The sequence below is a fragment of the Rhinatrema bivittatum genome, chromosome 6, assembly GCF_901001135.1.
Source record: "Rhinatrema bivittatum chromosome 6, aRhiBiv1.1, whole genome shotgun sequence".
NCBI classification, from domain to species: Eukaryota; Metazoa; Chordata; class Amphibia; order Gymnophiona; family Rhinatrematidae; genus Rhinatrema; species Rhinatrema bivittatum.
In genome coordinates this window covers 361,385,509-361,399,158 of record NC_042620.1, presented here as the reverse complement: position 1 = coordinate 361,399,158, position 13,650 = coordinate 361,385,509, and the positions used below count along the sequence as shown (strand labels likewise).

The 13,650-nt window shown below is 43.6% G+C and overlaps 1 protein-coding gene across 1 annotated transcript; it reads right to left on the bottom strand.

Annotated features, from left to right (window-relative positions):
- Positions 1-968: 968 nt before the first annotated feature.
- LOC115094739 (general transcription factor II-I repeat domain-containing protein 2-like) lies at positions 969-2,906 on the bottom strand. Its single transcript, XM_029607997.1, has one exon. It carries the CDS (start codon positions 2,904-2,906, stop codon positions 969-971), a length of 1,938 nt encoding a protein of 645 aa, XP_029463857.1.
- Between the last annotated feature and the right edge of the window lie 10,744 nt (positions 2,907-13,650).

Here is a 13,650-nt window from a genome sequence, read left to right as displayed (position 1 = left end):
TGTGACAGAAATGAGTATTTCTAGCATATAGTTTCTCTGTAGTAGTAGTCCAGCCTGTTCTGTTATTCCCGTAGGTGATGTATTAATGTTCTAGGGCAGGGGTCAGGAACCTTTTTGGCTGAGAGAGCCATGAACGCCACATATTTTAAAATGTAATTCCATGAGAGCCATACAATATGTTTAAAACTAAATACAAGTAAATATGTGCATTTTATGTAAGACCAACACTTTTAAAGCACAATAAGTCTCTGAATTCTTTTTAATAACGTTGTTATGCTGTTGCTAACCAATGATGAATAAAGTACTACTTTTTTTTTTTTTTTTTTTATTTATCAGCTTTTACAACAAATATACAACTTTATATATTGTATCAGAATATACAGAAATTATAATGTCAATATTGGGCAATTTTCACCCTTAACTTTGAATCAAAATCCAAAGATTCTTATTACAAACATCGTTTTCTTATTACATAGGAAACATAGGGGGGGGGAGAAAGAAACTATATGAGGAGTAATAAAAGGAAACGATTACAAATTACTAGCCCTGTTATGCATCTCTGACGTCTGTGGGGAAAAAGTGATCGGTGTGCTACTTTTCTTTGGAAGAAAAAATAACTTTTTAGTAGCTGGTATCTCAGTCTGAGGAATCTTCAAAACCTCCATTGCAAATGTTTTGAAAGTTAACAAGGGTATCTCCCCTGCAATTATGGGGAAATTCAAAAGTCTCAAATTTAAATGTCTCATAATTCTCTATCAATTCTATTCTTCTTAAAGATGAAATCCTTTCTGAGACCATTGTAGCATTAATGCTCCAAAAACTTTGGATTTGTGTCCTGTTCAAGTACACCGACCTTTATCATGATTACAGTGTTTGGAGGTGTTAGCGTAGGTCCGGAGCGATGTGAATTCACTCCCTCTCAGGGCGCAATCTTAGTCCCCCCCCTGTGAATAAAGTACTTCTTACCATTAATGTGACTTCTGGTGCTGCATGGTTTTGCTGATGGCTTTGTAGTCTGGTTGATACGTGGTGAGGTTAAGCTTCATGCAGGCGTTGAGAGTTCCATCCGTTAAACGTGATCGTAGGTTGGTCTTAATGTTCTTTAGATGTGAGAAAGACTGCTCACATGCATACGTAGAGCCAAACATTGTCAGTACAGCAATACTCACATGCTGCAGTGTGTGGTATGTGACGGGAAGCAAGTTCCAAGTTTTGATAATCAGCTGGTCTGCGGGTTGAAGTTTTTTCATTTCTCCCCACTTGTGTTTGCTCGCCAGCTCTGCTTGCTGTCGTGCAAGTGTTTCCAAATCTTCATTCAGTGACTTGAACTTATTCACCCACATGTCTGAGGCCTTCAGGTCAGCAGCTTGTAGCTCAAAATCTCTGACGGAGGCACCGGGGATGTAACTTAGGTCGGCACTGTCCACTGTACACTCGTGTGGATGGGTGATGAACCTAAAAAGACAAGTGCGCTCACGAAATTCTCCAAAGCGCGCTTTGAACGAATGCAGGAGATTAGACGTGAAGCCCGCTAGCTGCTGAAGATCAAGATGTTGAGCAGGGTCACTTGCTGTACATGCATCTTTAAACTCTCCCAGTTTTTCAAAGTGTAGTAAACGACCTGTTTCAATGTCGGCAATGAAGAGTTCTAACTTGTTTTCAAATGCAAACACTGCTTGTTGAAGGGATAAGACTGTATTTCCAACGCCTTGCATTTTCACATTGAGCTGGTTCAGATGTTCAGTCATGTCCACGAGATAGTAGAACTTCAGGAGCCACTCAGTGTTAGCTAACTCAGGATGCTCGATGTTTTTCATTTCAAGAAAAGTCCGGATTTCACTCAGACAAGCTGCGAAACGGCTGAGCACCTTCCCTCTTGACAACCAACGCACATTGCTGTGCAGAAGCAGACCAGGATAATTATTCCCAACTTCATCCAGCAGTGTTTTAAACTGGCGATCATTTAAAGCTCGGGCAACAATAAAGTTGACCACCTGAATGACCAGCGACATCACCTCACCAAGCTGCTCGCCACACATCTGAGCACAAAGCGCCTCCTGATGTAGGATGCAGTGAAAACTTAGGATGGGTCTCTTTTCATGTTCATGAAGAAGCACTACGAATCCTCTGTTTTTCCCCACCATGCATGGAGCACCATCAGTACATACCGAAATAAGTTTATCCATCGGTAGATTTTTTTCTTTAGCGAGCTCAGTGAAAGACTTGAATAAATCCTCCCCTCTTGTTGTCCCTTTCATCGGCAAAACAGCAAGACTTTCCTCACGTAGTGTGTCACCGACAGCATACCTTGCAATCACGCTGAACTGGGATAAATGGCTTATGTCTGTTGACTCATCCAAAGCGAGAGAAAAGAATAGTGCTGCATTTATGTCCTTCACTTGTGTTGCCTCAATTTGATTTGCCATCATGATGGTACGATCATGAACAGTTCTTGCCGACAGAGGCATGTCCTTTATTCGTTTGATTATTTTGTCTTTATTCGAAAAGTCGTCAAAAAGTTCACTGGCAACATCAAGCATGAATGTTTTGGCATACTCCCCATCTGTGAATGGCTTTCCGTTTCTCACAATTGCTAAAGCACCAGCAAAGCTAGCCGAATTCCAGTCACCTTGTTGGGTCCAAACACGGAGTTGCTGCTGACTAGCTTGCACTCTGCACAGTAGCTTTTGACATGCTTTCTTCCTGATGTTCCCCGCAGGATATTTCGATGCAAATGTAGTATGGTGTGTGTCGAAATGCCGCTTTATATTTGACCGTTTCATCGATGCAATTTTATCATTGCATATTAGACACACTGCAGAACCTGCTCTCTCCACAAAGGCGAATTCCTCTGTCCATTCCTGCTGAAAAGTACGATACTCCTCATCTTTTTTTCTTTTAGCCATCTTCTTCGATAAAAGGGTTTCTGCAATTACAGGTCGATACAGTAAAGTGCGGCCGCGGTTACCCTGCTTCTAACCCGCTTTCTACCCGCTTTCCGGCCACGTTAGTCCAACCCGCGATACACAATCCCCTTTAACCTACTCTTACCTATTCCCTCCCATACAGTAATCTCTGTATGCAGTGTAACAAAGGAAAAAAGAAACATCACCCATCCTTATAAAACAAATCAAGAAATATAAAATCATCAGCAGTAAAACTGTACTAACAAAAAGAACATATTTTGAAACAGCTGATGAGTGGAATATCCAATATTTAAAAACTCATATAAAAAATTTCCAGATACCAACAAAATATTTCAAAATAGCAGACACAAAGACCCAGTAATGAAAAATAATAAGGATACAAAAAATTTTTTGCTCTGCATACCTGGGAACGTTTGATATCCAGGTGTCCTGAGATTGTTCTGAATTAGCAGGAGGTGGGGTGGTTTGCTTGGAACTTTCTCCTCTCTCAGTCACATACCAGCGCTCTCTCTCACACTGGCTCTTAATTACACACCTATACACACATGCTCTCAGTCACTCACATATACACATACTTTTTCTCTCTCACTTATATAGGCTCTTAATTACACATTTACACACATGCTGTCTATCTTTTCACGCTTAAACACATACACACACAGGCTTTCAATCACATAAATACATGTTGTCTTTTTCTCACACACAGACTCTCATTCACATGCTTACAAACATGCTCTCTCTTTCTCTCATTTACACACAGGCTCTCAATCACATACTCACATGCTCCATCACCTAAATCAGCTCTCAAATCACACACAGACACACATGATCTCTCTCTTACTTATACACACAGGCTCTTAATCATACATACACATGATTTCTCTCACACACAAAGGATCTCAATTATACACACATACTCTTTCACACAAACAGATTTTCAATCACAAACTTACACAAACAGGTTCCCAATGGTAAACTTACATTCATGCTCTCTCTCTCACAGGCAGGCTCTCAATCACAGACATACTCTCTTTCACATATACAGGCTCTCAATCATTCACATACATGCAATCTCTCACTCACACACACAGGATCTCAAACACACATGCTTGCTCGCTCATTCACTCTCTCTCTCCCCCACCCCCACCCCGGGAACTCGTGGCAGCAGCAGCCTCCTCACAACGCTAACCTCCTTCGTTTTCAGCCCTCGCGGAGGCGGAGTCCCATCGGCCGCGGTTGAAACTCTTATTTACCTTTGATCCACGCTGCACAGTCTTCTTTTCGTCGCGCACACACCCAATGCTCTCCACTTCCTCTCGGGCCACGGGGGGGGGGGCGGGAAGAAGAGACCACACTAGCGTCGTCTCTGCTTCCCGCGCACGCACCCGATGCTCTCCACTTCCTCTTTCGGGCCAGGGGGGGGGGGCGGGAAGAAGAGACCACACTAGCGTCGTCTCTGCTTCCCGCGCATGCACCCGATTCTCAACGCTTCCTCTTCCGGGCCGCAGGGGGGGGGGGGCCGACTCCAGCTTTTCTGCTGCGTTCCGCCCGGGCTGACAGCATTTTAAGCCCGGGCGGAGGAGGACCGGGGAGCAGCTGGGTCAGCGGGGGACAGGAAAGTGTGGCGATACTTGTCTGCGAGCCAGATGCAGCCCTCAAAAGAGCCAGATCTGGCTCGCGAGCCATGGGTTCCCGACCCCTGTTCTAGGGCCTGGTGTAGTATTTGCATTGCTGCTTTTTCATAAGGTTGCTGTTTGAATCCTGAGAGTCAGTGCTGTGATTGTTTGGCAAGGTTCCAGATGCCTCTTTCTTTGCAAGAGTTTGTTACTTCACAAAATAGCAGTGGAGGGTTATTTTTTGCTGAGATTACACCAGAATTTGAATTTTTTTTTTCATGTTACTTGTAATGTGAATTGCCGCAGCTTTGCGCTGCACCTGTTCTGATGATTAATTATATTTTATTGTATTTATGAAGATTTCTGGGTTTCGCAAAGATGGTTCATGAAAGAATACATTAATTTTTGTTTTATTATATGATTGGATTTGATTGTTTTCTATACTTGAAATAATTGAAGTAAATTATTTTAAAGTTTCATACATGACACATAATGGCTGTTGCAAACTACTTAGAAAGCCATTCTAGGGTGCAGTATATGGCATTATTTATCAGTAAGAAAACAACTAGTAGACCTGCATGCCTTGTGCCCACCTATGTTAACCTTGTGCCCACCCAAAAAATCAATTCTGGCTACGCCACTGCTGGGGAGGGAAGTGCTGACCAATCAAACGCGTCCCGAACGCATCCCCACTGAATTTTTTATGTCGCTATTGGAATTAGTTCTGTTCAACAATTATTTCTCGTACCAACAAGAATACTACTTGCAGATCCATGGGGTGGCCATGGGGTCTCCAGTAGCCCCTGACATTGCTAATTTGTATGTCTCTAAATTCGAGGAAACAGTCATATATCCCTCAGCTTTTTTTAAACTTGTCACACAGTGGTCGAGATATATAGACGATATCTTTTTCATCTGGAATGGCACTGAAAGTCAACTTTTTGAGTTTCATTCATCGCTCAACTCCACCAGTGCACACCTAAAATTCTCCATGACATTTGATAGAGAAACATTGTCATTCCTGGATATCTTAATCTCCAAGAAATCACGCTTGATTCATACATCCCTCTACAGGAAACCCACTGATAGAAACAACCTCCTTAAATTTGAAAGTCACCACCCCAGACGGTTTAAGGAAGGACTCCCAGTGGGACAATTCTTCCGCATTTGGAGAATTTGCTCGGATCCACAGGATTTTTTACAACAAAGTCAAGTACTGAGCAATAGATTTCGGGAGAGAGGATACCCGGTAAGAACCATTAAGATGGCCTTCAAGAGGGATAAATTCTCTGCCCGTGAAGACCTTCTACAATACAGGAGTAAAACACAGTCTTCCAAATTGGTTTGCGTTTTGGAACATACCAATCTTACTCAACAAATTAGACAGTCAATCCGTCGCAATTGGCATGTTTTAAGCCCGCATAAGATCTTTGAAACACCGCCCATGTTTGCATACAGTAGAGGGACCAATATCAAACAGCAGGTGGTACAAGCCACTCAACAAATTGATCAGCAACCTGGTCCTCCAGGTCAAATCAAGTGTGGGAATTGTGGTTTCTGTGTCCAAGCCATTATAGGAATAGAATGGCAAGACCCAAATACTCATGTGAAAATTACTCAGAGACAACCTGTAGACTGCAATTCCGACTTTGTGATTTATGGACTTATATATCCATGTCACAAGATCTACGTTGTCCGGACTAAATGCAAAATTAGGATCCGTTTGATTGAACACAGAAGTAGGATTAAAAATCTGGACTTAAAAGCCCCCGTTGTACAACACTGTGCCATATATCAACATACCTTTCAACAATTTCAGTGGCTCATTATAGATCAGGTCACTCGATCATGGCGGGGTGGTGATAGACTATCGACTCTAACTTGAAGGAAAACCAGTGGATTCACCGTCTACAATCCGGGGAACCCCAAAGTCTCAATGAAAAAATTGAGTGGTACACCCTTATTTAATTCCTCCAACTATTTTACCAACAGTGATATTAAAAAGTTTCTACTGCTATATACTACTTTACAGTATGGGAATTTTTCTTCATCCCAGTTGATACATTTAAGATGGCGTCTGGTGACGTAGATATCCTTACTTGGATCAACCTTGGGTCGTTTCCCGAATCAGAAATATTCAAGATGGTGACTGATGACGCTCATATCCTTTTTTGGATAGTTTGTAATCCAAGATGGCATCGTTGATGACGTAAATGCCCAATTAAGGATACATCCACTATTTTGGCGGGCCCTTGTAACCTTTAAATGTCTTCATTCAAACATCGCTGCTGACAGACGACTCACGGCAAGGCGACAGACTGATTACCAGCATCGCGGAAGTCAGTTTTTCACGCGGGCCAGGTAGATTTTGGTATGAGTCTCCAATATTGGGATCCTTTTGTCATTAACACTGTTTGCAGAGCCACGCTGAGATGCCAAACGCACAGCCAGATAAGAGTGTTTCTCTTGCATGTAAGTGTTTCCTCATTGTATCGCCATGTTATAGATAACATCAGTGGGACTTTTTTATGCACTTTTCATTTTATGTACTTATACTACCTACAGCTATTGTGCCGGCAAGATTCGTATCCGACCCCCTGAAGAAGGAGGCGCTCTCCGAAACACTGAGTGTCGGTATAACGTCAGATTTACCCACCCAGCCGCACCATACTAAAGCTCTCTAACGTGAAAATTGGACTGGAGAGCACTGCAAGATAAGTACACATAGACGGTACAGCTTCAGGCACGGAAGCGTTCCCAAAAATAAGTGCATACAGATGGTACAGCTTCAGACACGGAAGCGTTCCTAAAAAATAGCTCACAGTGACCAATGATTAAAAAAGGCTCTTGCCACTGAAAGCTTGTATAAGCTTGTAGCCTTCGGGCAACACATATAAGGTCACTTTGAGTTTCCCCACTCATACATTTCACAGGATTTATTATTACAGCACTATTTACTGGCACATCTGTGCTCCCCCCCGCGGCTGCACCTCAACCCTCCCTGTCCCCTACTTATCCCATCGAGAGTTTCCAAGAGAGGAAGGGGCAGGAATGAGCCTCAGTTGATCTTGCCCCGCTGGCTGCAATTTAAAAACGGTGCCGGTCTCAGTGCCTGCTGGGGTCAAGTTGTTTTATGGCCACAAAGCAATACAGGTATAGAACAGTATGGTTGTAAAATAATTTGGCCCCAGTAGAGAATGACGCCATTGACATTTTTAAATCACAGCTGGGGCTTGCTCCTGCCTCTTTCTACCTTGGAAAATCCCTGATGGGATAATTAAAGACTGGGGGGGGTGGGGGGGTGCCAGGGATTGCAGGGTACTGAGAAGACATTTCTTTTTGTTTTTGTGTTTACTGATTTATTAAATATTTATTTCAGTTTGGCAAGCAAATTGAGCCAAAATAAACATTAAATTAAACAAATCCCAATAAAAAACCCCTGAAAAGAGGAAACAAAATGTAACCCCTGGATGGAATAGAACCTTCATGCTGTCCCCATAGGCACTTAGAAATAAAATAGACCCCTGTCTGCATGGATAGCTTTTCACTTCTGAAAGGGAAGCAATAGCTTCAATGCCCTTTTGCATTATCCAACATACACAGCCCTTTTTCCAGTCCCCGTGAACAGCACTGATAATCTCCACATAGCAACAATAATCACACTGAGAATGTGGTTTCCAGCTTCTTTACTGATAGTTGATAAATTGACTGAAGATTATTTACAGCACTAGATGTCAAATCAAATTGATGAGCAATAATGAAGTAGAAAGATTAATAAATTTGTGATCTCACTCTTCTAGCAAAGTCTCTTAATTTATGGAAGCCAATTCTTTAACAATTCATATCCTTCTCCTTTTCAATTACTCAGATTGAAGAAAGCATAATCCTTCTTCCAACTCTCAAATTTATCTCAATCTTCTCCCTACTGTAGAATGGTTAGAATTTAGTCCCAATTACTTATCAGAACACAGCAAGTTGCAATTCTCATACCTTTCCTGTAGTCTTCTTAACTATCTTAGATCTCACTCTCAGCTCGATACAGTAAAGTTCAGTTGAAGATTTCTCGTCTGTAACAAGATCGCTGCGCACAATTCGGATGCGTAAGGCAAACCAGCGATACAGTCTCCAGTTTTGCGCGTCCGTAGCGCTTCTTAAAACAGACGCGTAACCCTTCCCGCACCCGGCATGTAAATGAACGAATTAGCTGTATAATGAAGGAATTCGCTATTCCCCTCCGATACCGTAACGGGCACTCAGGTTCTCTCATTAGTAACGCACTGTTTTGCCGCGGCCGTAACGTGTTAGTTTACCGCCTCCCCCTAGTAGGAGTTAGGACTGTGAGTCTAGTAACAAATCCATCGACACCGCTTAAGACACTCAAAAACAATAAAACACAATAAAAAAAAAAAGCGATACAGAGATGATCGAGAAAATGTAATGATGTGGGACACATAAACCTGTCAGAAGAAAAATAAAAATTTTTAAATACCTGTCGGAGGGCCGCGTGGGTACAGGCGGCGGCGGCGGGAGCCGGGTGGTCGCGTGTTAAATCTAGGCCGCGGGCTGGTGGGCGCTTGTTCTAGGCGGCGGCGGCAGCGGCGGCGGGGGGACACGCGTTAGTTCGAGACGGGCGGCAGGTGGTCGCGTGTTAAATCTAGGCCGGGTCCGCATTGAATGAATGCGCGCCTGTGCGACCCCTGCGATTCGGCGCTCAAGGCGTGACGTCACGGCATGTGACTGCCTTGAGCGCATTCATTCATCCAGGCGGAGGAGCCGGTGGCGAAAGCAGCCGGCTCCTCCGCCTGGATGAATGAATTCATTCACTGCCGGTGGGGGCTGCCTCTCCGGCAGCCCCCACCGGCAGTGAATGAATGAATGCGCGCCTGTGCGGCAGTGAATGAATGCGCGCCTGTGCGGACCCGGCCTAGATTTAACACGCGACCACCCGCCGCCCGCCGGCCGTCTCGAACTAACGCGTGTCCCCCCGCCGCCGCTGCCGCTGCCGCCTGGAACAGGCGCCCACCCGCCCGCGGCCTAGATTTAACACGCGACCACCCGGCTCCCGCTGCCGCCGGCCGCCTGGACCCACGCAGCCGTCTGAAACTAACGCGCGTCCACCCGCCGCCCGGAACAGGCGCCCACCCGCCCGCGGCCTAGATTTAACACGCGACCACCGGCCCCCCGGATCCCGCCAGCCGCCTGGACCCACGCGGCCCTCCGACAGGTATTTAAAATTTTTGATTTTTACACTTCCTGGTGCCTGTCATTTCAAATGTCATTTGAAATGACAGGTACCAGCGCACCCAGGTTACTGTATAGGCGCTGTATTAAGCGCCTATACAGTAAAATGGGTTACGCGGGCATAACCCTTCCCTACCGCTTTAAAGCCGCGGCATGCATTTGCATGCGATTAGAGGAGAGTATCGGGGAGTTAGTGAAGAGAACTGTGCGTGCGGGGAGGAAGGGTGCGCCTGACACTACCTCACTGTTTCTACCTCGACCTTACTGTATCGACCTGTCTGAAAGCACCGGTGGGCACTCTCCTCTGAAGTGCAGTGCACTTGAGTCAGTAGGAAGAACATAAGAAGATAGTAACATTCAAAGTGGGACGCAGGCGCACATGTGCGCCCAGGGTCATACCTACTTTATAACATAAGCGCATATATGCGTGCATGTTATAAAATACCCTGGCCGCGCACACAAGAGCTCCTAATTTGAAGTGGACGTGCGTCTCTGTGTGCAAAAGCCGGTTCTACTGCATAAGTGGGGACATTTTAAAAGGGATGCATGCCAACACAATTGCCTGCTTTACCAGTTCCTCCCCTGTTCGCCCAGTTAACAGATTGGTCCTTCAGATCCCCCTGATTTTATACCCTGTACACCCCCCAGTTATCCCAGACCCTTTAAACCCTTCAGATATGATGTTATCTTTTTTAAATACTTAACACGTCATCCTTAGCAAAAGTAAGGTTACGTGGCAGGAGACCTCAGTGTGCGTCAGATCATATAAGTGTTTATGCGCAAATTTCTGGTTCAAGTATGGAAATGCCCATGTACTGCCCATGCCCCTCCCAGACCCTGCCCCCTTTTTGGGTGGCATATACGCACATATCTGGGCAGCTTATAAAATCCACTCAGTGTGCGTGAGCCTGACATAGTCGCGCATCCTCTAATTAATGCATGCATCGGGCTTTTAAAATTCACCTTTAAGAACATAATAAATTGCCATACTGGGTCAGACCATCAAGCTCAGCATCCTGTTTCCAACAATGGACAATCCAGGCTACAAGTACCTGGCAAGAACCCAAACATTAAACAGATCCCATGCCACTAATGCCAGTAATAAGCAGTGGCTATTTCCTAAGCCAAATTAACTAATAGCAATATATGGACTTCTTCCCCAGGAACTTATCCAAACCTTTTTTAAACTCAGCTAAGCTAATTGCCTTAATCACATGTTCTGACAATGAATTCCAGAGCTTAATTGTGTATTGAGTGAAAACATTTTCTACGATTTGTTTTAAATGTGCTACTATGCTAACTTCATGGAGTGCCCCCTAGTCCTTCTGTTATCTGAAAGAGTAAACAACTGATTCACATTTACCTGTTGTAGTTCTCTCATGATTTTGTAGTCCTCCATTATATCCCCCCTCAGCCGTCTCTTCTCCAAGCTGAACAGTCCTAACATCTTTAGCTTTTCCTCATAGGGGAGCCATTCCATCCCTTTTATCATTTTGTTCACCCTTCTCTGTACCTTCTTCAGTGCATCTACTGTATATCTTTTTTTTAAATGTGGGAACCAGAATTGAACACAGTGCTCAAGGTGTGCTCTCACCTTGGAGTGATACAGAGGCATTATGACATTCTCCATTTTATTCACCTTTCCCTTCTTAATAATTCTTAACATTCTGTTTGCTTTTTTGACCACTGCAGCACTCTGAGCCAACAAATTCAATGTATTGTCTACTATGACACCTAGATCTTTTTCCTAGCATGAAAACTAACCATATAATTACAGCATGGGTTATTTTCCCTATATGCATCACCTTTCATTTGTCCATGTTAAATTTCATCTGCAGTTTGGATGCCCAATCTTCCAGTCTCGCAAGGTCTTTTTGCAATTTATTACTATCCGCTTGTGATTTAACTACTCTAAATAATTTTGTGTCACCTGCAAATTTGATCACTTCTCTCATTGTTCCCCTTTCCAGATCATTTATAAATATATTGAACACCACTGATCCCAGTATAGATCCCTGAGGCACTCCACTGTTTACCTCTCTCCACTGAGAAAATGGACCATTTAGTCATACTCTTTGTTTCCTGTCTTTTAACCAGTTTGTAATCCACAAAAGTACATTGCTTCTTATTCCATAACTTTTTAATTTTCTTAGAAGCCTCTCATGGGGGACTTTGTCAAGAAAACCTTTGTACAATACTGTACCTTCAACTCCTTCCCTCTGATGAAAAACCCTCTCCCCAATAGATTGGAAACTGATTCCCTGGTACCAAGGGCACTCAGATCCAAAGGAACCAAAATAGACTTTAACACAACAAGAGGCAAAAAAACAAAACGAGACAGGAAGGGTGGAAAAATTCCTCATCTCTCAAATGAGAGGATAGTCAATGAGGAAATATCAACTCAAAGTTGAAACTCCTTTGCATCTGATCACTGACTGATCTATCCATTGGAGAGAGAGAGAGCAGCAGAATCTTCCATATCCTGTGATCTAACCTTACACAGCGATGCCCCAAATCCTCTGTGAAGGGGTACCAAGGTTCTCACAGGTAGAGTCTCCAAAATGTGACTCCAAAAGTGTAAACATGACAAAAATAGGACAGACAGAAGACTGATTCCAGAAGTGCAACTCAGTATAAACCTCTTAAGTTAGAAAAATAACAGGAGGCATAAACATTCTGCCTTCTGAAAGACTAACTAAAAATCCACACCCTAGGATGGTGGCATGGGTTTATAAGCTGCTACAGCATAACATCTGCAGCTTCCACACAGAGGACACAAACCCATACCTCTCTTCACTAAATCTCTGTGAACTTCCCCAGCTAGTTAGTAAGGAATCTAACTAGCTTACAAAAACAAAACATAAATGTTCTTCCTGTATATCCTAATCCATTTGAAAACAGAACTTTCCTGAATGATCCAGTCTTAGAGGAGGCAGCATTACCTGTCTCAAACTACTATGTGTAAGACAATGGTGCAGTCTCCCAAAGTAATCATCTCCCTTTTCCCCACCCCATCCCCCCACTGGACTTGATAGAGAACTGCTGCTTATTCGGTGGTAACATAGTAACAAATTACAATGCTAAATGATGGCAGATAAAGGCCAAAATGAACCATCCAGTCTGCCCAGTTGAAATTCATCCACTTTGGCTAGATTCAAATACAAATTTCCATAGGCAACCTAACACCAGCTTCCCCCACCCCATGTCTTTTTCACCTGTCTTCTCAACCCTTTCTCCACCACTGACCTCCACATCTGTCCCAAGTATACCTAAAATCCACCACTGAGATAGCATGTACCACCTCCACCAGATCTCTTCAGGCCTAACATCTTCAAGTTTATTTCTTAGAAAAAAAAACCCAATGCGTATCCCAACATCCACGCTCCCTTCTCTGTCTTATTACCAAATTTTGTAATAATCCTCGCATCCACTAAGGTTAATGATGCTGATGTTTCATCTAATTGAAATTTTAGTTTTAACCTTGGTCCCCCTGTTTTTACAAGCCTCATACTGTTTTGTACCACTGCTCTTTATGGCTATAACCATCACAACACTGCACAAATTTATCCCAAGGCTTTCTTGGCTGCCGCTACAAAATAACACTGCTGCTTATTGTTTTAACTTCCACTGTGTGCAGGTTACCCCAGGCCTATTTGATTAGTCTCTTTTCCTACCAATAGCTATAAGCCTTGCAGCCATTATCTACTTTTAAAATCCTTTGACAATGCCCCTGTGAGTCTTGGATGGTGGCCATATTATGCAACCATCATCCTGAAACTGGCTAGGCTGCCTCTAATACTGGTGGGCAGTATGCAGATCTAAATATTGACAGGCCAAGGTGACAAGTCTTAAGATTTTTGCTCCGG